Source organism: Malaclemys terrapin, chromosome 11, assembly GCF_027887155.1.
Source record: "Malaclemys terrapin pileata isolate rMalTer1 chromosome 11, rMalTer1.hap1, whole genome shotgun sequence".
Classification (NCBI taxonomy): domain Eukaryota; kingdom Metazoa; phylum Chordata; order Testudines; family Emydidae; genus Malaclemys; species Malaclemys terrapin.
Window position 1 is genome coordinate 12,175,019 of NC_071515.1, and position 25,346 is coordinate 12,200,364.

General features: G+C 45.2%; 1 protein-coding gene across 1 annotated transcript; it reads right to left on the reverse strand.

The window, feature by feature from the left end:
* Positions 1-18,871: 18,871 nt before the first annotated feature.
* Positions 18,872-21,724, reverse strand: LOC128845061 (interferon lambda-3-like). The gene is made up of 3 exons (XM_054043271.1): positions 21,571-21,724; positions 20,685-20,765; positions 18,872-19,566 (listed from the first exon to the last, which is right to left on the reverse strand). The coding sequence occupies exons 1-3, from the start codon at positions 21,700-21,702 to the stop codon at positions 19,468-19,470; spliced, it is 312 nt and encodes a 103-aa protein (XP_053899246.1). The 5' UTR covers positions 21,703-21,724; the 3' UTR covers positions 18,872-19,467.
* Positions 21,725-25,346: the final 3,622 nt, after the last annotated feature.

Below are 25,346 nucleotides of genomic sequence, written 5' to 3' on the forward strand. Positions count from 1 at the left end.
GGTGACTCTTATTTACACTGAGAAAGAGCCACTGTCAAATCTGACATGCTCCTGACTAAATCAGTGACTACAAAGTCAATGGTCAAAGGGCCTTGTGTCAGATTAGCACAAGGGTAAGTGAGATCAGATTCAGCAAGAAAGGGACACATGTTAGGCAGGAACCATCTACTAGAATAGTGGTTCTCAAACATTTCTACTGGTGACCCCTTTCACATAGCAAGCCTCTGAGTGCGACCCCCCCCTATAAATTAAAAACCCTTTAAAATATATTTAACACCATTATAAATGCTGGTGGCAAATCAGGGTTTGGGATGGAGGCTGACAGCTCGCGATTCCCCCCCATGTAATAACCTTGCAACCCCCTGAGGGGTCCCAAACCTCAGTTTGAGAACCCCTGTGCTAGCATGTGACCTTCTTGTGCCCCTTGGCTGAGATTTTTCATACTGACAGCTCTTTGACTTCCCAGTTCCGGTGGAAAATCCTGGTGCTGCATTTTCGGTCTGACGACAGCATCATGTCCTCCTGGAGGCAGAAGGAAAGAACAGAGACCCATATTTATGTAGGAAAAGGAACAAATCTGTACTAGTTCTTCCCTTCCTAGTTCTACGCAATCCCAGTGGTGATGCAGGGAGACGAGATGCTGACATCAAATGTGTCCCTTGTACCTCTAGGGCTGGTATCCACAAGGGATATCACAGTGATAGGCATGACCAAGTTTAAACTGTGCTTTGTTGTTCTCTTCCAGCGAGGAGAGGACCTGGGTTCAGCAGGCGCTGTGCTAGAGCCTGGTGCTGGCCAGCAGGGTGCTCGAGCTGGCAGAAAAGTAAAACGAAATCCTTCTTGGTAGTTAGTTTTCAGCTTCTTCCCTGAGTGCAAAGGGACATGCAGAGCGGGCCGCTGTTCCGATGACAGCCTAGGGCTCACAGTGCTGTTATTGCCCAGTGTGTGTTCTTCACACTTACAAATTTGTCCTTGGCTTTCGTGAAGGCCTCCAGTTCCCGAGGTGGCAGGGACTTGTATTTTGAGAGGTGGCATTTTGTCCTCTCAGTGCCTTTGGTAAAGGCCTCTGTAGTCATCGTCCAGATGGCCAGAGCAAAGAGAACTTTGTCGCCTACGTTCACCATTTTCCCTAAGGGAGACAGAACGGGAGAGATACATCACTGACATGCCAGGCTGCCAGGCTTACCAGCCAGCGAGTTGGACGCCGTCTCATAAGCTAGGCCTGCATTAGAGACAAACCTAGCTCTAAATTTTTTTTTTACTGTTTCTTCAAACATGGTTAAATCTACTGCAGGAGGCAGCTGGTGACACAGAGTCAGTGAAATGCCCAACTCTGAGCTGTGGCTTCCTTTAGGGGACTGGGAAGTAAAACAATTGTTACCATTTCTCAAGCCTTCCTCAAGCCAACCAGTTAATTTGATCAGCTGTGAAATGAATGAAATGAAACAGCTGGCAAAAGTGATGTTTTCTTCTTTTTCTTAAAACTAACTTATTGACATAAGCTATAGACCGCCGGGATCTATCCAGGATATGGATAAAGAACTATTTGATGTGTTTAGGGAAGTAAATACTAATAGGAACTGTGTAATTATGGGGGACTTTAACTTCCCAGATATAGATTGGGGAACAAATGCTAGTAGCAATAATAGAGCTCAGATGTTCCTAGATGTGCTTGCTGATCAATTCCTTCATCAAGTAGTAGCTGAACCGATGAGGGGGGAGGCCATTTTTGGTTTTGGTGAGTAGTCAGGAGCTCATTGAGGAAATGGTTGTGGGGGACAACCTTGGCTCAAGTGATCATGAGCTAATTCGGTTTAAACTAAATGGAAGGATTAACAGAATTAAATCGAAGACTAGGGTTTACAATTTTAAAAAGGCTAATTTTAATAAATTAAGAGGACTGGTAAGGGAAGTGGATTGGGAAAACATATTAATGGATCTAAAGGCAGATAATGCTTGGGATTATTTTAAGTTAAAGCTGCAGGAGCTGTCGGAGGCCTGTATCCCGAAAAAGGGAAAACGGTTAGTAAGCAAGAGATTTAGACCAAGCTGGATGAGCGACCGTCTCAAAGGGGCGATTAGGAAAAAACAGAAAGCGTACAAAGAGTGGAAGAGGGGAGGGATAAGTAAGGAAACTTACCTTATTGAGGTCAGTGCATGTAGAGATAGAGTGAGAAAGGCCAAAAGCCGTGTAGAGTTGGACCTTGCGAGGGGAATTAAAACCAATAGTAAGAGGTTTTATAGCCATATAAATAGGAAGAAAGCAAAGAAAGAAGAAGTAGGACCACTGAAGACTATAGCTGGAGTGGAGATTAAGGATAATCTAGGCATGGCACAATATCTAAACGAATATTTTGCATTGGTGTTCAAGGAGGCCAATGAAGGGTTTAGGAATATTGGCAGCATGACAGAAGGGGATACAGGAGGGGGGATTACCGTATCCGAGGTAGAAACCAAACTTGAACACCTTAACGGGACTAAGTCGGGAGGACCGGATGATCTTCATCTAAGAATATTGAAGTAACTGGCGCGAGAAATAGCAGGCCCCTTAGCGATAATTTTTAATGAATCTTTAAACTCGGGGGTGGTACCGTTGGACTGGAGAATAGCTAATGTGGTTCCTATTTTCAAGAAAGGGAAAAAAAGTGACCCGGGTAACTACAGGCCTGTCAGTTTAACATCTGTAGTGTGCAAGGTCCTGGAGAAAATTCTGAAGGAGAAAGCAGTTAAGGACCTTGAGGTCAATGGCAATTGCGACAAATTACAACATGGTCTTACCAAAGGCAGATCGTGCCAAACCAACCTGATCTCCTTCTTTGAGAAAGTAACAGACTTATTAGATAAGGGAAATGCGGTGGACCTAATATACCTCGATTTCAGTAAAGCGTTTGATACAGTACCGCACGAGGAATTATTGGTTAAATTGGAAAAGATGGGGATTGATATGAAAATCCAGAGGTGGATAAGGAACTGGTTAATGGGGAGACTGCAGCGGGTCATACTGAAAGGTGAACTGTCAGGTTGGAGGGAGGTCACCAGTGGAGTTCCTCAAGGTTCGGTTTTGGGACCGATTTTATTTAATCTATTTATTACTGACCTCATAACCAATTGTAGGAGTGGGCTGATAAAGTTTGCAGATGACACAAAGTTGGGAGGTATTGCCAATTCGGAGGAGGATCGGGATATTCTGCAGGGAGACTTGAATGAGCTTGTAAATTGGAGTAACAGAAATAGGTTGAAATTTAATAGAGAAAAGTGTAAGGTGATGCATTTAGGGATGACTAACAACAATTTTAGTTACAAGCTGGGGACGCATCAGTTAGAATTACCGGAGGAAGAGAAAGACCTCGGAGTCCTGGTAGACCGCAGGATGACTATGAGTCGACAATGTGACGTGGCGGTGAACAAAGCCAATGTGGTCTTGGGATGCATTAGGCGAGTTATATCTAGTAGGGATAAGGAGGTGCTGCTTCCATTGTACAAGGCACTGGTGAGACCTCATTTGGAGTACTGTGTGCAGTTCTGGTCTCCCATGTTTAAAAAAGATTAACTCAAACTGGAACGGGTACAGAGAAGGGCCACTAGGATGATCAGAGGAATGGAAAACCTGTCATATGAAAGGAGACTCGAGGAGCTCGGGTTGTTTAGCCTAACCAAAAGAAGGCTGAGGGGGGATATGATTGCTCTCTTTAAATATATCAGAGGAATAAATACCAGGGAGGGAGAGGATCAGGGCCTCATTAGATAAGCATCGTACACATAAAATACAGGCAGTCCCCTAGATACGTTTACAGTCTAAATGGAGCCTTGTCACAATGGGGTTGTAGAACACAAGTGAGGGGGAGAGACAAGGACGGCAGTAATAGGAGCAAAGCTTTGCCCGGATTAATGAAGAGTACATGTGCTATTGTCTCCTTTCCTAGGTACAGCTCTTTGCAGTCCTCCCCTCCCCCCACCTGCCAGCCCTAGGCCTCACGCTGTACTCGTGTGTTATGACCTGTTTCCTGTCTTTTGTTCTGATCTTTTTGCTGTATTCAATGGCTGTTGTCTCCTTGCCTCGGTCAAGGCTGAGTTCCATTATTCAGACAGACTCTGAGGAATACAGCCAGACAACTTTTAAAGTAACAGATCTCGTGCTCCCTTTCCTCATTTAAACGCTATCCAAATGGGTCTCTGAAATAAGAAAGCTACACCACATAAAATAAATATTTTTTTAAAAGTTGTTTCACCTTTGCTTTTCTGGCAGTACGTAGAATGATACAACTTTCAAGTGTTAACCAGGCCTGACTGTGATTTCTTAATTGATACAATTATACCAATACAATAAAGTGTGGATGCAGTTATCTCAGCATAACGGTGCCTGTACCTTTCTGTACAGGCAGAGCTATTGCCGGTATAAAGCATCTGCATTCCTTTTGGGGCGCTGAGAGGAACAGTAAGGGAGGTTGTATTCTTTAACCATGCCAATATACCGCTAGAGTCAAAGCAGTACAATGTACTAGTTGTGAAAAAACTTTGATTTCAGGGGCTTGCATTTGACTAGAGCAAAGGGCTCTAGAAACACATGAAAAAGGCAGCTCACTCCTTTCTAGGAAACAGATTCTTGAATGACTACACTCAGGTTTTGGAAGGTAGAAAAACCCTTTGATTCACCTTTGAAGTCTGCCAGTACTTACTCAGACAAAACACCCACTAACTTCAGTAGTATTCAGCCTATGAAAGCACTGCAGACCCAAAGCTAACCAGCTTCCCATGCCTAACTCTCTCAATAGTGGGATTTGATGATTTTTTAAACTAACCATTTGTTAAAAAGATTTCACTCCCTTCTACTTGCTGGCCTGTACGTTTCATTGCCTTTCCAGCAACTTCCTTTTATTAGCCCTGATTCCTGTTCACCTTCTATGCATTATTCTGTCTCTCTGCTGCTGACAGGTCACTGGCAGGCATAGTTATCAGTTATGTCGACCCAGGTGTTTAAATTCCTGGTGCTACCTGTGCCATTGAAGGATGTGTATGATCTGCGCCCAACATTTCTAATGAATAAAAGGAAACCTGTGTGTATTTGTGCGGCTTGCCACGTGCAAAGCGAACCAGAACATGCATTAGATCAGGGCTTCTTATTCAGAGTAACAGGAAAATCCACAACTATATGGAAACAATTCTTAGCCCAAATAATTGATAGATAACTGGGTTCAGTCAGTGGGACCCTTTTAGGTAGCTGACAAAAGAGAGATGTTTCCTGGTGTATGAAAAGCGGCTTTCTGACACCACTAAAGTAAACTGTAGGGGACACAATTAGCAGGCCATACACTACACTGAATCAAATTCTACTGCATGTATGAACTCAGGACTCTGTGACATGTGCCTTGCTGAGATAAGGTTAGGAGCTAATGAAACAAAACTGAAACTGGTTGAGTTACATCAACATATTGCTTCCGAACTCCAGCTACGCAGGCGACCTATTCAAGAAGGAGAAATGGATTAATGGGATTCAAGAGGTGAAATGTCCAAAAGAAATTTTTAACCCATTTAGATGCAGCTATTATTTCACAAGAGTTTTTAAAAGAACTTTTCAGGTGTGTTGTTTAATTATTCAGGATTGTTAATTGCCTATTGTGGCTATGATAGAGTTAGAAGTAACTAGCAATAATAGTACCTAGCTCTTATCTACCAGTTTCATCTTTGGATCTCATAGCGCTATATGAAGGAGGCCAGTATCATCGCCGTGTTACAGAAGGGGAAACTGAGGTTCAGTGAGGGAATTGATGTGGCCAGGGTCGCCCAGCAACTCACTGGCAGAGCTGGGAATTAACTCATACCTCCTGCGTTCTACGTCAGTTCCCTAGCCACTAGATGACACATGGCAGATGCATGCAGCTGTATAGGAACGGGGCGGGGGCGGAGAAGAATACTTCCATTTTAAGATCACTATAGAACCCTAATACTTTCCATTGAGGGAAAAATTCTGCTCATCTTATGCGAGTCACTTCGAAGTCTAGTTGTATGCGTCAGGCAAACAGGATCTGAACCTATGTCTGGAAAGCATGTTTGCTAGAGAGCCGTTACGGGACTTTAAGGGCTTTGCAGCAGAAAGGCAGAAAGCTGACAGGGATAATGCAGGCACCCCTAACCCTCCAATCATAATGCCTCTATATAAATCCATGGTACACCCACATCTTGAATACTGCATGCAGATCTGGTCACCACATCTCTAAAACATATATTGGAACTGGAAAAAGAACAGAAAGGGGCAACAAAAATGATTAGGGGTGTGGAACAACTTCCATCTGAGGAGAAATTAAAAAGACTGGGACCTTTCAGCTTGGAAAAGAGATGACTTGGGGGGGGGGATATGATAGAGGTCTATAAAATCATGTCTGGTGTGGAGAAAGTAGAAAGGAAGTGTTATTTACTTCTTCTCATAACACAAGAACCAGGGGTCACCAAATGAAATTAATAGGCAACAGGTTTAAAACAAACAAAAGGAAGTATTTTTTCACACAACGCACAGTCAACCTGTGGAACTCTTTGCCAGAGGATGTTGTGAAGGCCAAGACTATAACAGAGTTTAAAAAAAGAACTAGACAAGTTCATAAAGGATAGATCCAGCAATGGCATTTAGCCAGGATGGGCCGGCATGGTGTTCTTAGCCTCTGTTTGCCAGAAGCTGGGAATGGGTGACATGGGACAAATCACTTGATGATTACCTGTTCTGTTCCCTCTGAAGCACCGGCAGTGGCCACAGTCGGAAGACGGGATACTGGGCTAGATGGACCTTTGGTCTGACCCAGTCTGGCTGTTCTTATGTTCTTAACATGGGAAATAAATGACCTGAGCATTGTTCTGTGTCTGTACCGCTCTAGTGCAAAGGGGTCCTGGTCCACTGTCAGGGCCAGGTCATGGGCAGCCAGACCTAGTGGTCAGAGCCAAGCAATAATTATTGTACCTCTGACTTCAGTGGCAGCTGGATCAGCCCCTAAACCAGGAGACTGTCTGCTCAAGAACTAGAAGGGCAAGTTGACGGAAAATTATAGGCAGGTGGGTAATAAGCAAAGTGTTGTGCAGATAACCAGGAGGAAGAGTGCATAAATAATTAGCTATGCAAGGTGCTAGGCAGAGTTATTGTAAATGGATGAGATTTCTCGGTGTGCATTTCACTGACCTATATCTCATTTGCATGCATTGTACTGCATCTTCTCACATGTGTAGGCAAAACCAAGATTAGCTGGGGAACATTCGGTGAGTTGGAGTTCACCTTGTCAGAAAGCTAAGATGGAAACAATCAAAGTCATCTTTCATTTCTGAGTACAAACACCCTGGAAGTAAAGCCGAGACAAAGTAATAGCAGAAGTTCAAATTTCTCCTCTAGGGTATGCATTTCTTAATAGTTGGCTGTGTTGCTAAGAAACAGCTGAAATGAGCTGACTTTCATCTCCTGGCTGATTTCCACGATTAGGACTCAGTGTCTCATCAGCGAGGCTCTGAATTCACAGACCCTATTGAATTATGGTTGATTGGGCTGTAATAACTCTGAGGACAGTTTTGAGTTCTAATTCTCGTCTAATCTTCTCATTAACTAGAAGCTGCAGTTAATTCATTGTATTGAGATCAAAATATAGCACGGTTACCAGAGTTTCAAAGCAACGTCCTTTTCACAGCACCATTATGTCTGTTACCTCCTGAAGTCACACATTTTCCTTATTTTGGGTCAAACGCTGGCTATTTTACACATGGTGCAGGGGCAGCCAGAATAGCCCCTCTGAGATCCATGGAGAGGCCCATGGAGAGCCTGTGTTGACTGTGTGGATTTTAGTTGGGCCACCGGAGCTCTGCCCCTGTGCTGACCACACTAAAATGCAAAGCAGTCAGTGCTCCATAAGCCATCTCGCACAGAATCACTATGGGGGCCTGCTCAACTGAGATCCAGCCCATCTTCCAGCAGTTACAAGACCTCCCCTGCTCTGGGGATCACTCTTCTTCCTGGATGATGTAATGTAGAATTACAACACCTGGCTGGGAGAATTTGGGGCAAAATACAGTTGTGAAAATTACTCTCAGGAACGACTTCTGCTGCTGGTGTCTGAGCCTCCTGCTTCTTGTGTTGACTGTGCTGGAGGGGAGCTGTTATTCCTTTTGAGCCAACAGCAGGCAGAGAATCACTTCCATCCTTTCTATTTACTAGGAGTGGGGGCCCCACCAGACACCCAAGGCCCAGTCTTTGGCCCGCGTTCTCCACCACATGGAAGCTGCAGGGTTCCCACTAGCCAAGGAAGCGTCAATATCATCCCAGGGTCAGTTTTGGGCCCTTTCCTCAGGGCATAATGTATTGGCTAACCAGAAGTGTTGTCAAAAATGTCATCACAAAGTAGATCCTCAGCCCAACATGGGCTACAGTTCCCAGAGACGGTCCCCTCACCTCGTGTTCTCCCCACTTTCCCCCTTGTCCTGAGCCTTGGATTCCTACAAGAGCCAGACAGGCTTGCTTTCCCTTGCTCCTGCAGTCAACTAATCTGCTAATTAGTCACAGGTGGGGACCATCTCCCCTAGAGGGGCCAATCCCCATGTGATAGGTTAATAAGGAATGAAAGTTTCACAGACAAGTATTTAGGCACCTCTTCCTACAAAGTTACTGGCCCCTGCCATGCAGATTTGTGATTCTCGCATGTATTGTCTTTGATGAAAGTGCATTCAGAAAGGCCCCGAAGATGCTGAAGGAATAACACTTTACCATGTCCAGTAGTGAAGTCTTTGGAAGAACGTTGGGTACTTAGGGAATATGCCAGGGTAAAGGGTACATGATCTGCAAAACAACAGAGTACATTTGTAAGCAGGGCCGGCCCTAGCTTTTTTGCCACCCCAAGCAAAATAAAAAAATGGCAGCCATGGTGGATGTTCAAGGCGGCTCGCAGGGGGGTGAAAGGCGCCCGCCCGCTCCCTCCTCCCGTGGGCAGCCAGGCGCTTCAACCCACTCTCAGCCGGGCGAGAGGGGCTGCCCCATCCAGCCTTTGGGTGTCTCTCCCAGCTGGGCAGGCAGAGCCCCTGGGGGCTGCAGGAGGTGCTGGCTCATCCGCTCCTTAAAGGCGGCTCGGCTGGGCCGGGCTCAGAGCGGCACGGGAGGCGGAGGCTGGTGCAGGCGGCGGGGAGTGGCGCGTCCTGGTTAGCCCGGCGTCATGGTGAGCGGCCGGAATGTGCCGTCCCAAGATTGGCCGGAATGCCACCCCTTACAATGTGCCGCCCCAGGCACATGCTTTCTTGTCTGGTGCCTGGAGCCGGCCCTGTTTGTAAGCATCTTTTTGGGAGTCAGTACACTCCCTTTTCACTGTTCTCAAAACAACTGCAAGAAACCCTCACCTTAATTTCTGGAAATGAAGGTGGTATCTCTGAACATACAGCTCATGAAAGAGACCTCCAGAGAACAGGGAGACTTATTACTCATATAAATTTTACTCCAAGGAACATTAGATACTGTAGATATAATTCATTATTTGAATAACAGATTTTCCAGGCCCACATTAACGTGTTTTGTACATAAATAGGTCACTCTTACTTGATGGCTATTTTGTTTGTGGGTTTGTTTTCAGTGAGAGATTTTGGAAAAACCTTTCAAAAGGACCTACGTGATTTTGGAGTCTATGCCCCGTTTTCAAAAATGACTTAAGGCTGAGATGGAAATCAATGGGGGTTCGGAGTCCACATACCTTTCAGGGTCTGGGCCTTTCGGGGTCTACGTGCCCCTGAAAGTCAATCGGACTTAGATCCTTAGTCAATTAGGTGCTTTTATCCCTGGTGTTTGTGCCACATTCAAAGATTAGCCAGGCATCGCTGGCACTGAAATGGGGCACTAGAGAATAGGGATGAGATCTCGCTCCCAGAGGCTAGTTAGGTCAGGGGAAGGGGCTATGTGCATTTGCTAATAATTTGTATTCTATACATCAGAAAATGGAAGATAATGCAGACTGTGAAGCTCCATCTGGGTACCCAAAGGAGACATTTTACTGTAATATTGTCTCAGTCAACATAGAGTCACAGAAATGTAGGGCTGGAAGGGAACTCGAGACATCACCAAGTCCAGCGCCCGTGCTCACGTAGGATCAAGTAAACGTCAGCCTGTTGTTTTTAACAAATATAGCATTGGTAAGGCCAGCTGGCATGCCAGTTTCTCCCGTAGTGTTGGATGTCCAGTGATGTTCGCAGGGTTAATTTTGGGTTTTGGGTGGGCCATGGAAGCCTGCTCTGCCTCCTCCTTATGGACGTCATTTTTCACACTCACCTTTGTTCAAGAAAATTAATCACTGTACTCCTGTGGAGACACAAGGGGAAGGGATTGCTCTTGTGACTGGTAATGGGACAGTTAGCCTTTCATCAGTTACTTGTTTGAATCTAGTCCGGCTTGATAGCCACACCTTCGTGCCATCTGATTGCTGGTCAATGGTAGATTTAAATGAGCTAGACAAGGTGGGTGAGGCAATATCTTGTATTGCAACAATATCTGTGGGTGGAAGGTACAAACTTTCAAGCTACACGGAGCTCTCCTTCTGGTCTTCCGTGTAGCTGGAATGCTTGTGGCTTTCACCAACAGAAGTTGGTCCAATAAAAGAAATTACCTCATCACCGTGTCTCTCGAATATCCTGGCTACAACACTGCAAACAACGATGGTAAACGACCTAGTCAGTTTAGCTCAGATCTCCTCAAAGGTACTTTGGTGCCTAACTCCCATTGGAATCAATTGATGCCTTCGGGGATCTGAGTCTCTCAGTCAAACTCTTACTGGACTATCATTTACATCATAATCCCCTCTTCTACACCTGCAAACTTCCTTTGCAATGTAATTGCTATAGAAACGCTCATGTGCATAGCACGCCCAGATATATTTGCAGATAAAAAGTCAACTTCACGCTCAACTCTACTGGCCTCTCTCTCAAGCACTACTTTTCTTTTTTTCCTTTACACCGAGAACAATATACAACATTCTCACAAAACTCCTGCAATAAAGGTATTTAGCCACCTAAGTTCCACTGATTTCATTGGATGGTAGGAGCCTAAATACCTTTGAGGATAGGGGCCCACATTTTAAAGGGGTTTCAACTGGGCCTCCAACTTAGTGAACATAAAAAAGCCCCTGCAATTATTTTCTGCAGCAAAATTACAGGTACAGATAATTGCAGGTATAAATCTCGGCCCTCGGGCGTCTCATTGTCTGATTCACAGGCACAATCAAGTAGTTAGACCTCCAGCTGCTAGTAACTACTTGTACAAAATTGGAGATGATTTAAATAAAAACAATCAGATCCATAGTATCAGTGATTTTCCTCAAAAATAGTCATTCATTTTTCAGATTAAAATTTGCTTTACCGGCAGTAACCTTAAATTACAACTGAGTTAATTCAATATAGCGTATCCTCCAAATATTCTATTTAATTAAGAGCAGTGAAATGTTAACAGCATGTACCCTAGCTATTGATTCATAACATAGAATGAGCCATTCGTCTCCCTGCATCCCAATTTCATTAAATACTTAATACACTGGCTAACACGAAGAGCAGCGATACATGTGATTATTATAAATACTCTTGTGACTCTTGGGGTGGTTAATACAGAGCTAAAATATTGGCAAGGGCCTAAGGCAATAATGAATCAATATTGTGTCCCATAAGGGGAAAATTCTATTAGCAAATCCATACAGTAATAACCATGTTAAGCTGCATTCTGAAGATACAGTAATTCTGTGAGACAAGAGTGAGGCAGATTCACTGGTACGCACCAGCTGCTCAGGCAGCACAAGGCATCAGTAACCCTGATTAAACTGGCTGGGTAAGTAGCCGAGTTCATGGCTGCTTTGAGTCACTGCAGTGAACCCAAGCAGCTAGAAAGTACCAGTGGATCTGACCCAGTTTAATTTAATTATGTGGGCCCAGGTCCTTAAAGGTATTCAGGCTCCGAACTCCATTGAGAGTTAGGCACACAAATATCTTTGAGGAGCTGGGCTACGGATACTCTTGTATCAGCCACTCGACATATTTTACCTTACATGGAACAAATCTGGAATGGATAATTGCTATGGCTGACTAGAAGGGCTACATTAATAGTATGTGACACAAATATATTTTTGGCTTTAAGATACGTGTAATGCAGCATTAGCCAATGCAATGAGTGAAACTGATTCTGGAGTGGTGCTTTTTACACATTACCACTTTCCCTTAAAAAGGGATACTGTTAAGGCATTTAAAAATTATGAGTCAAGCGTTAGAAAATCACCAGACTGGCTTAACAATCATGAGATTAAATGTTGGGTTGGCTTTGCAAAGAGAAGAGAAAAAACACGGTGTGCTAATGCTAATGCCATCTTGTCCAACACACCCGGGATTGAACCAAGTCCCTCAGAGACAAAAGCACGAGCAGTTACGGTTTGAGCTAAAACGGCATACGTCCTTAGCTGCAGCTGTAACAGACCCATGTCCTCTAGATCAGGGACATGTATCACACACTCACCATAGGTAATCCAGCTCTGTGCCAACTAACACTGATATTTTGCTCTGGGATCACTACCCGTTGAGCCGGATGATCTAGCCAGCTTTCTATCCACCTTATAGTCCATTAATCTAGTCCATATTTCTTTAACTTGCCAGCAAGAATACTGTGGGAGACCGTATCAAAAGCTTTACTAAAGTCAAGGAATAACACGTGCTTACATAAGCTCTGTTCCAACCAACACTGACATTTTGCTCTGGGAGCTGATTCTCAGTTCCATTCCAGCTGCTTTACCTACTTTGGCAGCTCAAAGCTTGCTGCAAAGCTGTCATAACTGCTAACCTGGAATTTTCCTAGCAGCTTTGGAGGGAGTGCAGATGCGGTAGTGGCTCTGTGCCTCCCTCCTACCCATTTTGGCCCCTGTTGTAGGAGGTCTGGCCAAGAGAGAAGAGGCTTTGGAACAGGCATCATGGGTCTTTGGGATTTTTCGGGGGTTGGTTGGGAGGAGCCACTGACAAGGTTACATAGTGATGTCATTACTAGAAGAAATGACTTCCAGAGTAGAACAGTGAAAGCCTTTAATTGTTTGCAATGATCATGGTGGGACAGATCCTGATTTTGGTTAGACCCAGTAAATGAGATTAGGATCCAGCCCAGTTACTGTGTTATCACAGTATAGAAGAAGTGTGGGAATCTCAGATACTGCTGCTTCCACTGTCTCAGGGTGAGTTCACTGAGCTGTAATAATGGAGAGTATCTTTACCACATCCACTGGCACTACAGAGGTAGGATTTCAATGCTCGACTTTTGACATCCTTGGCTAGGATGTTATCACCACACCAGGAAGCCACCTCATAAACTCAAAGAAGCTGTATTATTGTACAAAAACAACAAGGAGTCCGGTGGCACCTTAAAGACTAACAGATTTATTGGGCATAAGCTTTCGTGGGTAAAAAAACCTCACTTCTTCAGAAGCATTGAACTGTGGACACTAGTTTTTATTATTATTATATTATAATAGTTATTATTATTTATAACGTCTATTACCTCTCATTTCTGGTGATGGAGTTGGGTATTATCGACGTTCTCTTTTGTTATATTGAGGGAGTATATCTCATGGGGGAATATTCACGTAAGGCTGCATTCTCAATGGCTGAATATCCTTCGGTAGAGATGTTAAAATGAGGAATACTATAGCTTTCCTATTCTCCTACTTTACGCTAACTGAGATCAGGTTGTAACAGGCAGCAATCCCAAGCGAATGTTTGGATCTTCACATGTGTACAGGGCTAATTCAACAAGGCTCATTTGAAATAAAAAGACAAGCCAGCTTAGGAAGTAACTTGTTACTAGGCTTGGATAAATACTGCAAAACAATTTTCATTAATATTTGTTTGAATTTTAAACACATTTACACTGGCTGTGTTCACACTCCTGTTGTGTTTGCTTTCCACAAACACTGGTGTAATTGAGAATTAATAGCATAAATGATCAGAGAACGCAAATGTTAAGCATGCACACTTGCAGGTTTTTGTAATGAGTGAACATTACATTTACTTTCTGATCATGTTTGCAGATGACATCTAGTTTCATAACTTATGCTCATTTACTCAAGGATAGAAGGTCTATCATATCATATGACTTATGGCCTGCTGGGTGACCTTGGGCAAGTCACTTCACTGCTTGGTGCCTCAGTTTCCCCATCCGTAAAACGTGGATAATGATACTACTGTCCTTTGTAAAGCACGCTAAGCTTTACTGATGAAAAACACTATATAACAGCTAGATATTATTATTATGAAGCTACTCGGTTTTAGGTCTCATGGCTCAAATGTAATGCTTTGTTGACTAGCAAGCCATAGGGTAAACAAAACGACGTTCAATGTTTTCCCATCGCAAGATTCTCAACTGTGTTTGTTTATGGTTTGCTGGAATTTTGCAAACAGAAATAGAGACAAAATTCCCTGGCTGTGAATTACTCACTCAGCTCTAATTGTTAAGAGACGAAATCACATTTGTAAACATTAGCTGCTAAATGCTCTGGATGGGGTGTTCACTCCAAAGACCTCTACACAAACAGAAGTCCTGCATGCAGCCAGCCCCACAAGGAGACAGAGGAGACAGACTTGTGAGCTACCAACCAATTACCCAGTTCCATAATTCTCCTAATAGTGGTCCCTTTACCATACACATAGTAGTACTGTCACCCAAGAATGCAAGCTATAGGATAAGGCTCAGCATAAATTCTTATAGCACAGGGGTGGGCAAACTTTTTGGCCCAAGGGCCACATCGGGGTGTGAAACTGTATGGAGGCCTGGGTAGGGAAGGCTGTGCCCCCCAAACAGCCTGGCCCCCATCCCCTATCTGGCCCCTCCCACTTTCCCTTCCCTGACTGCCCCCCTCAGAACCCTCCACCCATCCAACCCCCCGGCTCCCTGTCCCCTGACTACCCCTGCCCTATATCCAGCCTCCCAGCCCCCTTACCATGCCGCTCAGAGCAGCATGTCTGGAACCGCGTCTCATGTCCGGAGCCAGACAAACTGCTGAGCTGCCCGGCATGAGCGCGCAGCCCCGCCACCCAGAGCACTGCCTGCGTGGCGGCGTAGCTGTGGGAGAGAGGGGACAGCGGGGGAGGGGCCGGGGGCTAGCCTCCCCGGCCAGGAACTCAGGGGCCGGGCAGGACAGTCCCAGAGGCCGTAGTTTGCCCACCTCTGTTATAGCAGAAGGGATGTAATGTAGGCCATGCCCCTGTGAGTGCAATGAAACTGTGGCCAATGGGGGCGGAGGGGCTCCCTGCCCCCAGAGTATGGAGCTGAATTGCGACAAGGAGCTGGTGGGTTGTGCTGGGGCCAGAGCCATTTGGAAAGGCCCAGTCAGCTCCAAGGACCACGCTCTGAGCCCATCTAGGCTCATGTGGCTTCATCTCAGCAGGAGGATGCCCATGCTTTGTGGAGCGGGTGGGCTGGTGGGGGGGACAGTAGGAGGGCGGCGTTCCTCTCTCAAATCCTTAACACTTGATGCAGTAGCTTCCTCCACTGCACTCAGGAGTCCCCTGCCTCACACCAAGCTCCCTTCCCCAGAGACAGACTTCACCCCTTTTCCCTGTTCCCTATAACGTCCCGAGCCCCTCTCCCATCCCCCTCAACTTAGCTTCTCATAAGCCAAGATGGCCGCCATTTTCAACCCCCACACAGTCCCCACCAGGCTCCAGAACCTGCCACTGTGACCCCCACGGCTCTACCCCCCTCACACTGCCTCCAGGTCCACACTCCCCCAGCCTCTGTGACACCCCCCCCCCCCGCCTCCAACACCCCCAGGGCCCCACACACACTTTGCTTCTGTGAACCCCCGCCTTCAACCTGCACACTCCCCTCAGGGATCACACCCGCTGCCTCTGTGACACCCTCATCTCCCACCCCCCAGGGCCCTTTATCTTTGTAATACCCTCACCTCCAACCCTCACATTGCCCCACACCCTCTGCCACTGTTAGACTCTCCCCTCCAACCCGCACACCCAGGGCTCCACACATCCTGTCTCTGTGACTCCCCTTCCTTCCTTCAATCCCCACCCTGCCCCCCAGGGCCTCACACACCCTGCCCCTGTGATTACCCCCTCCCTCAACTCTCACAGATCATTCACCTGGTTGCCACTTATCACTCCTGAGGAAACCTGCATCAACCAATCCCTTATTTGACATCTCCCCTTCTGTTCCCTGCTGGCCTGTTAATGTTCAGCGAATAGCTCACCCCAGTCAGGGGACCAGGGCCTCTCCCTTCCCTCCTCATCCACCCCCATGGGAAGGCCATTCTCTGCACCTACCTCCCTTGTCTCCTGGGCTGCTGTTGCCAACTGGGTTTTATTCCTCCTGGCCTGGGGGATGCCGGTACCAATCACCGGGCAATACCACCACCACCTGCCTCTGCTGATGTGTTACCAAGCCTGGAGCTCCTGCACTTGACCTCCCACAGCTTGGCTCCCTCCAGAGGTGGTAGAATGAGGGGCGGTACTGAGCATAAAATAGGACCCTTAGGTGTCTTGTTCTAAGATTCCAAATTTGCTGGAGAACCCCTTGAGACATGGGACTATCCTGGTAAAAGGCAGTTTGTCTTGCAGTGCTGCCAGCCCTTGTGAGTTTTTCTGAATCTTGTGATATTTGGTGTTATTCTTAAAGCCCCAGCTCCTGGAGTCAAGTGATTATGTGTGACTCTCAGCTTTGATTTAAAATAAGAAAGTATATTTCTAGGCCTCATGATTGAGGAAAAAGGCTTATAAACGTGACTCCCAAAAGTCTTAGTAAACAGCAGGTAATTACAAAAGAACCCATCATGTATTATTTTAAAAAAAAATCTCATGGTTTTAAAGGCAATCTTGTGATTGGGGGGACCTGACTAATGATTTTTGAATTCTTGGGGTTGGCAATATTGTCACTTTAAATCAAGTCCTTCAGAGCCGAAATATTTTTTGCTTTTAATTCCAGAATTTCATCCTCATGGGGAAGACGATGATACTTTAGAGAGTCCAGGCTTAAACCTCTGCTTTCCTAAATCAGAGTCATTTACACACTTGCAAAGTGATGCAAAATGAGTAGAAAAAATGATCACTGTTGATTTGGTAGCATTTTGCAATAGTGTAAATGACAAATCCAAGTGCGAGGTTGCAATATTGCCCACCCCCAAAGATGCACAAATCATGTGGATCCCAAAACATCATGAGATTTTTTTTAGAAGATTCTACTGTAGTTTTTTTGAACTCCCCTGTCCACCCAGTGTGTTTGTGAGATAGTGTTGCCAACACTTCCATGGGGGGGAGGGATAGCTCAGTGGTTTGAGCATTGGCCTGCTAAACCCAGGGTTGTGAGTTCAATCCTTGAGGGGGCCACTTGGGGATCTGGGGCAAAATCAGTACTTGGTCCTGCTAGTGAAGGTAGGGGGCTGGACTCAATGACCTTTCAAGGTCCCTTCCAGTTCTAGGAGATGGGATATCTCCATTAATTTTTTATTGTGTAAGGTGATTGTGCCTCTCCACAGCCCATCCCATACTCTGAAAATAATTCTGCACCCTGTCCCCAAATCAATCCGCTCTCCAGATCAACTCTTCTCTTCCCCCTGTGTCCCCATCATTTCTGCCCCTCATTCCTTCACTGCAGCTGCTCCTGAAGCTGCTGTGACTCTTCCCCTCCCGTCTCCCAGGGACTGGTGTTGCATGGAGTGGAGGAGGTAATGGAGCCTCTCTGAGCTCCTCTCTCCTCCACTCCTGGGACAGTGGTGTTGGCAACTAAGGGGCAGAGATCTCTGACTGCTTCCTGCAGCAGCCTTGATAGGCCATTCTTCCCCAAGACCAGAGATAGTGGGAAAGACAGCCAATCAGAAGCCAGGCTGAAAGTCCCAAGAGCGCTGGAGATTCTCACATCATCACCAGAAAGGTTCCAGCCCCGGCTAAAATCCTGCAACGTGTGAAGAAGTCATGAGCGTTGACAATACCGGGGCAGAAGAGAATCAGGCTTTTTATATAGTGCATATAATTATATTAATAATAGACAGCTCTTATTGAATGTTTTTTACTGGTAGCTCTCAAAGCACTTTACAAAGGAATTCAGTATCATTATTCCCATTTTACAGATGGAGAAACTGAGGTACAGAGCAGTGAAGTGACTTACCCAGCATCATCCACCACTCCCAGCAGGTCAGTGGCAGAGCTGGGAAGAGAATTAAGGTTTCCTGAGTGCCAGTCCCCAGTATCTATCCCCCTAAGACAAAAACAGGGCAAATTGCAGCCACTATGTACTGTGCAACAGCAGGTGAATACTTTTTCCAGAGCTGTGTCTTCACACTGATTTCAATGCATACAAATAAAAAGGAAGTAAACAAGAATACATGATACATTCAAGCTCCAGTTAAAACAGCAGCATTTTACTCTAGAGGAGTGTGTCACATATACTGTGGTAAATATAGGATACTAATTATAGTAGGTGCTTTTTGGCCAATTTAAAGGCCCCATAATATTCGGTCCTGACACCAGCAATTTCCTAGGATTTGCTATAGTGGGAACATACCTATAACTTTACACTTTTCATTATTTTAAGTATCTCTGTTATGTCCCCTCTCACCATCCAGCTAATCTAAGCAATATTAATGTCTTCAATTTCTCCTCATCTGGAAGTACTTCTCTGCCTCTAATTATTTTTGCTGTTTTCTATTTTTGGAGGTGATGAGATCAGAACATAATGCAGTTAGGAAGCGGAGGGTCAACTATCAATGTATATCATTTCAGTTTTATTTTACATCTTCCAGTTTTATTAAATATTTAAAAAATTAAATATTATAAAAACAGTCCATTTGATAAATATGCACATAAATAAATGATAGATACAATAAATAACTTAAATAAAAATCAGATTTGCTTAAATAAGGATCGAATCAGTTGCCTTAACATTATGTCAGCCAGTGAAACAAAAATAGATTCTCGGAATCTGTCTAATACCGCAACACCTTCCATGCATCAAAATTATTGCATTTTCCAGCATCTTTCTAAGACACTAATGAAATACTGTGAAAAAACTAGTTCTTTAAATTAAAATAAGTAACGGCTACACTTAACATACCATCGGTAAATATTTGTGTGTAGCAATAAACCAATACAATAAATAATAATATCCTCTAGGGCTAAATTTTAATCCCGCTGCAATCAGTGGCCAATCTCCCATTGATTTCAGGAGGAACAGGCCCTACACTTTAGCTGCAGTTAAGGAATTGGCCTACAACCAATCAGCTACTGGCAACTGGAGTTGGAGAGGTCTGTTCCTGAAGATCAGTTGTATGTGAATCTTTTGTTCAGAGATCATGGGTGATGGGTATCCATGGTAAAATGCCAAGGAGGAAAGAGCATCACGCCTGGTTAAAATACAGTGTCCTGTAGGAAGGATTCAGGGTTCCCATTCGCTGGGCTCTCCAGTGTCTGATTAGATGCATGAGGTGAGACAGTGTAAAGATCTGGCGTTTAGGTGCAGGACTCCATGTAGGCTGCACACTTCAAGTCTTGGTTCAGCAGTCGGAAGAGATTGAAGACCACAGATGCTTCCAGGCACCCCGGAGTTTCCTGGGACAGGAGAGAGGGAGTGAACACATTTGTAACAGAGAATGGCTGGCTAGCAATGGGCCAGCTAAAGCTACCGTGGGCCTGATGGAGGCGGGAGGTGCAAATAAATAGGGAGAACAGTGCATGCAAAAAAAGGGTGAACAGAGCAGTGTCTACACAGGGACATCCAGGAAAGATATTCTGAATTAACTGTGTGAATTTGAAGTGAGTTAGTTAAATGGCATTAAATTCTTGTGTAAACACCCTTATTCAAAATTTAAGTGGTCTTAATTTGGTTACTTTACTTCACTTCCAGAATTCACTTTAACTCTGAATAACAGCATCCATACAGGGATTTAATGCAGTTTAACTAATCTACTTCAAACTCACACCTCTAATTAATTCAGATTCATCTTCCTGGATGTCTCCGTGTAGACAAGACCTTACAAACACTCTAACCTAAGGAAATACTCAGGTACACCGTGCTCTAACATGCTGTACTTCTAAGTATATAACAACGTGTGCTGTAGTCTGTTACATGAACCAGTGAGTTTGAATGAAGCAAAGGGCACAATGATCTGGGGTAATAGTAAATTTGAAGGGTATTATCTTTGGCTATATCTGAGTCTTAAGAAGGCCTGGGCATTGGCAGATCTGTCCGAATGAATTATCTCTGGGCCTGTTTTCCCATTGCCCAGCCCAGCATCTACACCTCTTCAAAGCAAATAGCAAGTTGGTGTAAAGCTCTGCCAACAGTGTGAGGAAGGGGGGATTTCAGATTCAGCAGCATTTTGCACAAATATAAATGACTACACCAGGTATAAAGTGCAAAGCAATGGAGGATCAGATGCTACGTGAAATTCTGCTATTTGCATCCTATGGAAGGACCCAAACAAGGCCACAAGGTAAAGGCTGTTTTCTGGATGCCTGGTCTGTTATAGTCTGCAGCAGATGTAATGACCCTTCCTGATGTGGGAGATTTACCAGCTTTCTGAACTAATTCAGTCTCAGGACAATATACAGGGCACCCATCCTGCACTGGCTCCATGGGAAGGGAATGGAGCTGATGAACCTGTACAGATTTGTTCCCACTAACATGTGATGAAAGTTTGTCTTGTGTGTTTGCCAAATGTACTCACCATCTTCTTGGCTGCGTGGAATTTGTGGAGCCAGCTAGTCAGCCTCCCGGAGCGTTGATGGGCGTCAGGCTGATGGCTGGTCTGAAAAGAAAATCAATACATGAAGCAGACTGGCACATGAGTAGAGATTTCAGGAACAATGGCTGAGCCTTCTACCTCTCGGTACAAGCCCAAGGCACAAATTGGTTTGATTGAGTTTATCTCGTTCTTTAGACGTGTGGATTCCATGTTAACCTGCGTGTTCTATTAATAATACCAAGCATTTGTATGGTATTGTTCAACTTCAGAAGTGTTTGAAGCGTTAACTAAGGGCTTTACTGAGCCCTGTGGGAATGGCCCTGTGTAGGGGGAGGTATGCCTTGTGCTGCCCAGAAGAGCTCTGGGAGGAACTCCACTGAATAGAAACCGAACATGCCCTGGAGCTGAGCAGGAGTGCAGCATACTCCCCCAGTGTATGCAGCCACCCATGGGTCTGTCTCCTCCCGGCTCCTCCCCACCTCCACTGCGATGTTCTGGGGGGCACATGGAAACAACAGTAGCTGTGCTACAGAGAGCACAGTATCTGCAGTGATACCAAACTACAGCCCAGGTGCTGAAGGAGGGGACGTACCTGCTTGCACAGTAGCACAGCAGCCAGGCATCATCTGTCCCTAACTAGTCAATCAAGTTAATTAGCTAATTAGATTATGTATATGAGCAAGGCATACAGCAACTACCTAATCCGGACTCTTTCATTGTTATAAAGGGGGGTGCAAAGTAAAGTCCACAATTACTGGCACAAGGATGACTAGATCCTGGATTCACTTAAGAAATTAGTGCTGTTGGGAGTTCAATAGACAACTCCCAGTCCCACTGTGGCGAGAGACATTTGCAATCCAATACTCACGCAGATCTTCAAGTCCTCTCTGATGTGCCTCAGGATTAATAATGGCCTCACAAGCAGCTCGGACAGTCTGGGATCCTCAAAGTTCTCCAGCACGTCAATAACGAGGTGCAGCTCCTCCTTCACCAGGATCATTCTGTCGTGCACCTAGGGAGAGAATGTGCAGGTAAAACAGTGTGTCCAGGGGAGTCGCAGACACGGAGATAAGGAATGTCTGCGTTAGCAGCAGTTAGGCGTGGCCTGCTTAGGGAGACTTTCCAAAGCCCTGGCCAATGGAAAGACACCTAAGACGCAGGAGAGGTGTGAATCCACTCTGTACACAGAGCCTGCTTGAACCTTTGGACTCTGTTACTTACACCTTCCTTCCTTGGAATCCAACAACATGTTGTGCTTCAGATCAATCTCAAACCTTTTTTATATGTTACAACAATCTGAAGACATATTTGGGCAGGGCAAGTATTTTTTATTTTTTTTTGCTGGTGATTTGGAGAACGGTTTCTGGGGAACGGTTTCTGGATCTTCCAAGTGGCTGTACATAGATGTGGATATGGTTTTAGAGAACTAAAACATTCTCTGGTGGGAAACCAAAATATAGAAACTGAGGATTTCCTGCCACACGACCTGGAGCTACTTATGTGAAGGAGGTTAACTAAGTTCAGTCTCGAAATAGATGATAAGGACAGGTGTGGATGAGTTGCTGGTGAAAAAGCCTTTGGTTTGTTGAGAACTGAGGATAAAGTTAGTATCATGCCTTGTATTAACAGGGAACAGTGATTTCAATTTCTCAGGGCCAAGCTAGAGATGTTGAGATGTAAATTGTTTCCTGGCTCAATTATTTGATACCATCTGAAGCCAGACAATATATTGTTCTGTCTCCTGCCCCTGTTTTTCAGTGGCTTGCTTTATAATATGCTAAATATTGTGCTGCAATATTTAAACTGATTCACAGTCTCAACATTTGTCTGGTTTCCCAGCCCTAAGGATATACAAAATATAGAAATAGAAAAAGGGCCAGATTCCAACCTCAGATGACTCCTGTGTTATTTGGGAATAAATTCCCTGTCCATGTTACGCTGAATCTACAAAAGGATCACCTGAAATCAGCATCCACCTTGGAAAGAGACAGTACTGCAACTTTGGAAAGAAGCAAGTGTTATTTTGTAACTGCATCTCTCTTGGCAGAGGTCTTGCTTACCGACAGCTCTTTGACTTCCCAGTTCCGGTGGAAAATCTTGGTGTTGCATTTTCGGTCTGACAACAGCACGATGTCCTCCTGGAGGCACAAAATGAGAACACGGGGAAATGTGTAAGTGGAGGGAAATCAGGGGAGGAAGTGCCAAATTCTGCCCTCAGTTACATCATATAACCCCATTCAGCCATGCAAAGGTGCCAAATCCTGGCAGAATGTGACTCAACACTTTGATCCCCTAACAATGCTGCTCTCCTAGAGTCCTGGCTCTTTCCAAGAAGGTGCCAAAGACGGGACAGACGTCAATAACACGCTCTTGTCATATTGCTTGGCTGGTTTCAGGTTATGAACTGCATTTGTGCAGGAGTTTAACTGAGAACCGGCATCCTTTAACTCTTGACACGGAGGATAATTTGACCACTAATCTGAGTGATTGGAGCTCTCTAATGCTGCTTGATGGCATGACATGAATTTGGGGTCCTCAGATTGTCTGTTTAAAGGACTAGACCCAGTTTTCTTTGGAAGGGAAAGACCGCAGATAGTTAAAAACTGGGTCTCATTCTCTAGGTTTGATGATAACTCAGGACAGAGTTTGAACCCCCTTCAGAAATTTTTGAGATTTAAGATTAAGGACAGTTGACTCTGTAAGAAATCCGAGCTGGCCAGGTCCTAACGTCCTTAGACTGACTCGGATTAGGAACACCCACTTAGCCAGATTGTCCCTTCTTTCTCTCCTCGCTCTTTTCTAATAGTAAGAATCCTATTCTTTCCCTGCTATTGTCTAATCTGTGATTCTGCCTTAGATCAGTTCCCACCTTCCTGCCCTGTCCATGACTCTGCCTCTCTCCACATCTATGATCCCTATTCCCCATTCCCCACATATCTGAGCTTTGCCCTTTTTTAACTACGACTGAGTGAGGGATCACCAACAAAGAAGATCCAGACAGAGAGACTTCTCTCTATTGTATCTGCAACCCTACACCCCAATCTCAGGGCCGCCCAAATGGGGGGGCAAGTGGGGCAATTTGCCCCAGACCCCGGGCACTGCATGGGCCCCCACAAGAGTTTTTTGGGGCCTCTGGAGCGGGGTCCTTCACTCGCTCCGGGGCCCCGGAAAACTCTCGCGGGGCCCGGACCCCCAGAGCTTCTTCCGCTCTGGGTCGTCGTCGGCAGTTCGGTGATGGGGGATCCTTCCGCCCTGGAACCCGCCACTGAAGTGCCCTGAAGATCCGCGGCAGGGGTCCTTCCGCCCCGTGACCCACCACCGAAGTACCCTGAAGACGCGCGGCGGGGGTCCTTCCGCCCCGGGACCCACCACCAAAGTGCTCTGAAGACCCGCAGCGGGTGGTGCCAGGTCTTTGGTGGCAATTTGGCGGCCGGGGGTCCCGGCCGCTGAAGACCCCAGGCCCCCTGAATCCTCTGGGAGGCCCTGCTCAACCTTACCTAAACATATGCCTCCCATCTAATTTCATCTGCCCATAGTAATATGCCGAGAAGGCTGCTGTTGAAACTACAGTCTAGCACTCACATTGCCATTATTGCCCCACTTATGTGTCTTCTTTGCAGTTACAAATCTGTCCGTGACATTCTTGAAGGTCTCCAGTTCCTGGGGTGGAAGGGACTTGTATTTTGAGAGGTGGCACTTGTTCATCTGAGCACCTTTGGGAAAGGCCTCTGTAGACACTGCCCATAGGGTCAGGACCAGGAGCAGTTTGCAACTCATCATTTTTCCTACTGAATCAGAAAGGGGAATTCCACGCATCACTCCATTTCCAGGTTACAAGGATTATAAACAGTATTTTTGACAGTCTGACAAAGTGGGGAAAGAAGGGGTGCAGGAAGAAGAGGACTACAATCAAATATATACATTGGTGGGTTGACCCCAAAGATCACAGCTGAGCAAACTCAACTCTTCTATTCACAAATGTTTTCAGATCAGGCCTCTTAATTTACAGCCCCAGCACTAATAATAAAAAATAAACTGGTAAAATACTTAGAGGAATGGATAATGTTTGATCCTTACTCTTTACAGTAGATCACAGCAGATCAGTCTAGTAAGCCCATGTGCTAGACAGAAGCCCCAGACTTAGAGGCACGTACTTTGGAGCATGTTTGCTGGGAAATCGCTTTAGTCTCTTCTTCTTCCTCAGGGTTGCTTGGCCTCCCTCTGGTCTGTGAATGTAGCTTCGCTTTGCCATTGCTCTTGCTTTTATACTCTTTAGGAAAAAATAAAATGGAATCTTGTTTTCCTTTAGTCAAAAGAGAAAACCCCACACGTTAATGCTGCTGCTTGATCAATGGAAACTGGAAAATGAAAGAAGAACAGGAGTACTTGTGGCACCTTAGAGACTAACAAATTTATTAGAGCATAAGCTTTCGTGGACTACAGCCCACTTCTTCGGATGCATATAGAATGGAACATATAATGAGGAGATATATATACACACATACAGAGAGCATAAACAGGTGGGAGTTGTCTTACCAACTCTGAGAGGCCAATTAATTAAGAGAAAAAAAACTTTTGAAGTGATAATCAAGCTAGCCGAGTACAGACAGTGTGATAAGAAGTGTGAGAGTACTTACAAGGGGA